Source organism: Chenopodium album, chromosome 23, assembly GCF_948465745.1.
Source record: "Chenopodium album chromosome 23, dcCheAlbu1.1, whole genome shotgun sequence".
NCBI lineage: Eukaryota > Viridiplantae > Streptophyta > Magnoliopsida > Caryophyllales > Amaranthaceae > Chenopodium > Chenopodium album.
The window spans coordinates 7,754,173-7,755,914 of record NC_137856.1 but is presented as its reverse complement, the minus strand read 5'-3'; the positions used below and the strand labels follow the sequence as shown (position 1 = coordinate 7,755,914).

The 1,742-nt window shown below is 32.2% G+C and overlaps 1 protein-coding gene across 1 annotated transcript; it reads left to right on the top strand.

Annotated features, from left to right (window-relative positions):
• Nucleotides 1-861: 861 nt before the first annotated feature.
• Nucleotides 862-1,742, top strand: LOC145609133 (dirigent protein 21-like). The gene has a single exon (XM_081664687.1). It carries the CDS (start codon nt 906-908, stop codon nt 1,467-1,469), a length of 564 nt encoding a protein of 187 aa, XP_081520813.1. The 5' UTR covers nt 862-905; the 3' UTR covers nt 1,470-1,742.

Genomic DNA, 1,742 nt, shown 5'->3' with positions numbered 1-1,742 from the left:
TTCTTCAAAAGTGACTATCAATCGGGGACGGAGAGAGTAATACAAAAATTAAAAAAAAGAAGAAAAAGCAACTAGGTTCATTTGTTGGAGCACCATTTTAGAGTCGAATAGCTATGTTACTTCTTTCATTCACACAATTCAAATGTTCATGGAAATTCAATTGTTGTTATTAGTTAGGTTTTTAACTCCTAAAGTTAAGGCTATTTTCCATCAAAAACTTTTCAAACTTCATGCGGTGGTCAAATGGATTTGTCAATTCTATAAGTTAGACTTTTTTATTTTATTAGTTAGACTTTGATTTACAAAAATTATTAGGTAAAATTGATTATTATTATTATTATTATTATTATTATTATTTTCCTACTCGTTATTATAGTTTATGTATCACATACGCCTAAATATACTACCTTATTACACATTTATTACTTAGTATTACTCCCGTTAACTATTAGTTGCAACTTTGAAATATTTTATATTTCACATATAATACCCCAAAGTTGCAACTAAAAATTAGTAGAGGTAGTAGTAATCTTTCAAAGAATTAGTAATGATGATGGATGAAAATAAAAAATGACATAAAAATAATCCAATTTATGCATAGTTTTAACTTTTAAGTAACATCAATTTTTTTACCAATTTGATCGTCCATAGTCAAAAACTAGTTTTCCAGGGCACACACCCTTAACCCCAGTGGATGGACCACCAAAGAATTTTACAACCCCAAATAAACTAGTGGAGCAGCACCAATTAATGGACCACTTTTCTTGTATCTTTTGCCAAGTAGCTGGAAGTTCAACAACTCCTCGAATGTTCAATAATTCAGCTATATAATAAAGCATATGCACATTATTACAACTTACTTCTTATGTACTAACCAAAATTAAGCATCATTTGTTGTCCAAAATATGTCTATTCCCACAATTTCCTTCTTTTCTTTCCTACTAGTCCTAAGTTTCTTCATCCCACAGAATCATGCATTCTCAAAATCCATAACAAAAGAAGAAATGGGTCTTAAACAACAACAAAACTTAACCCATCTTCACTTTTACTTCCACGACTACGTCCAAGGGTCTAACCAGACTGCGCTACGTATCGCCCAAGCCCCTAACACGGACAAAACCTCAAGTGGTTTTGGCGCGCTTGTTATGATTGATGATCCTTTGACCGAAGGGCCCGAAAAAGACTCGAAAATCGTGGGGTACGCGCAAGGAATGTACGGGTTCGCGGACCAACAACAACCGGGATTGTTGATGGTAATGAACTTGGTGTTTGTAGAGGGTGAATATAATGGAAGTACTCTAAGTGTGTTAGGGAGAAATCAAGTGATGAATAAAGTAAGAGAAATGGGTGTTGTTGGTGGAAGTGGTGTGTTTAGGTTTGCAACGGGGTATGCACAAGCTAAAACTGTTACAATGTTGGACAAAAGTGGTGCTAGTGTTGTTGAATATGATGTTTATGTTCAACATTAATTAGTGTTTTTTTTTCCTTCAATATGTAGTTTGATTGATGTTGGTTACAATTTTGTTTTACTGAAGTGGTTGCAAACTTTTATTAATTAACCTTTGAATGTGGAATAATTTGATCATGTTATTCGGATTTTGGATTCGAACTTTTGATATTTGAACTCAGAAAGTGAATGATAAAATGAAACTTCAAGCTAAATTGGGCAAAAATCTATAGAAACGAGTTTTTTTTTTTTTTATTTTTTATAATATATATATATATAATCTTAAATATATGAG

Coding starts and splice junctions, on each gene's coding strand:
- LOC145609133 (XM_081664687.1), top strand. CDS start 906: ATGTCTATTCCCACAATTTCCTTCTTTTCTTTCCTACTAGTCCTAAGT.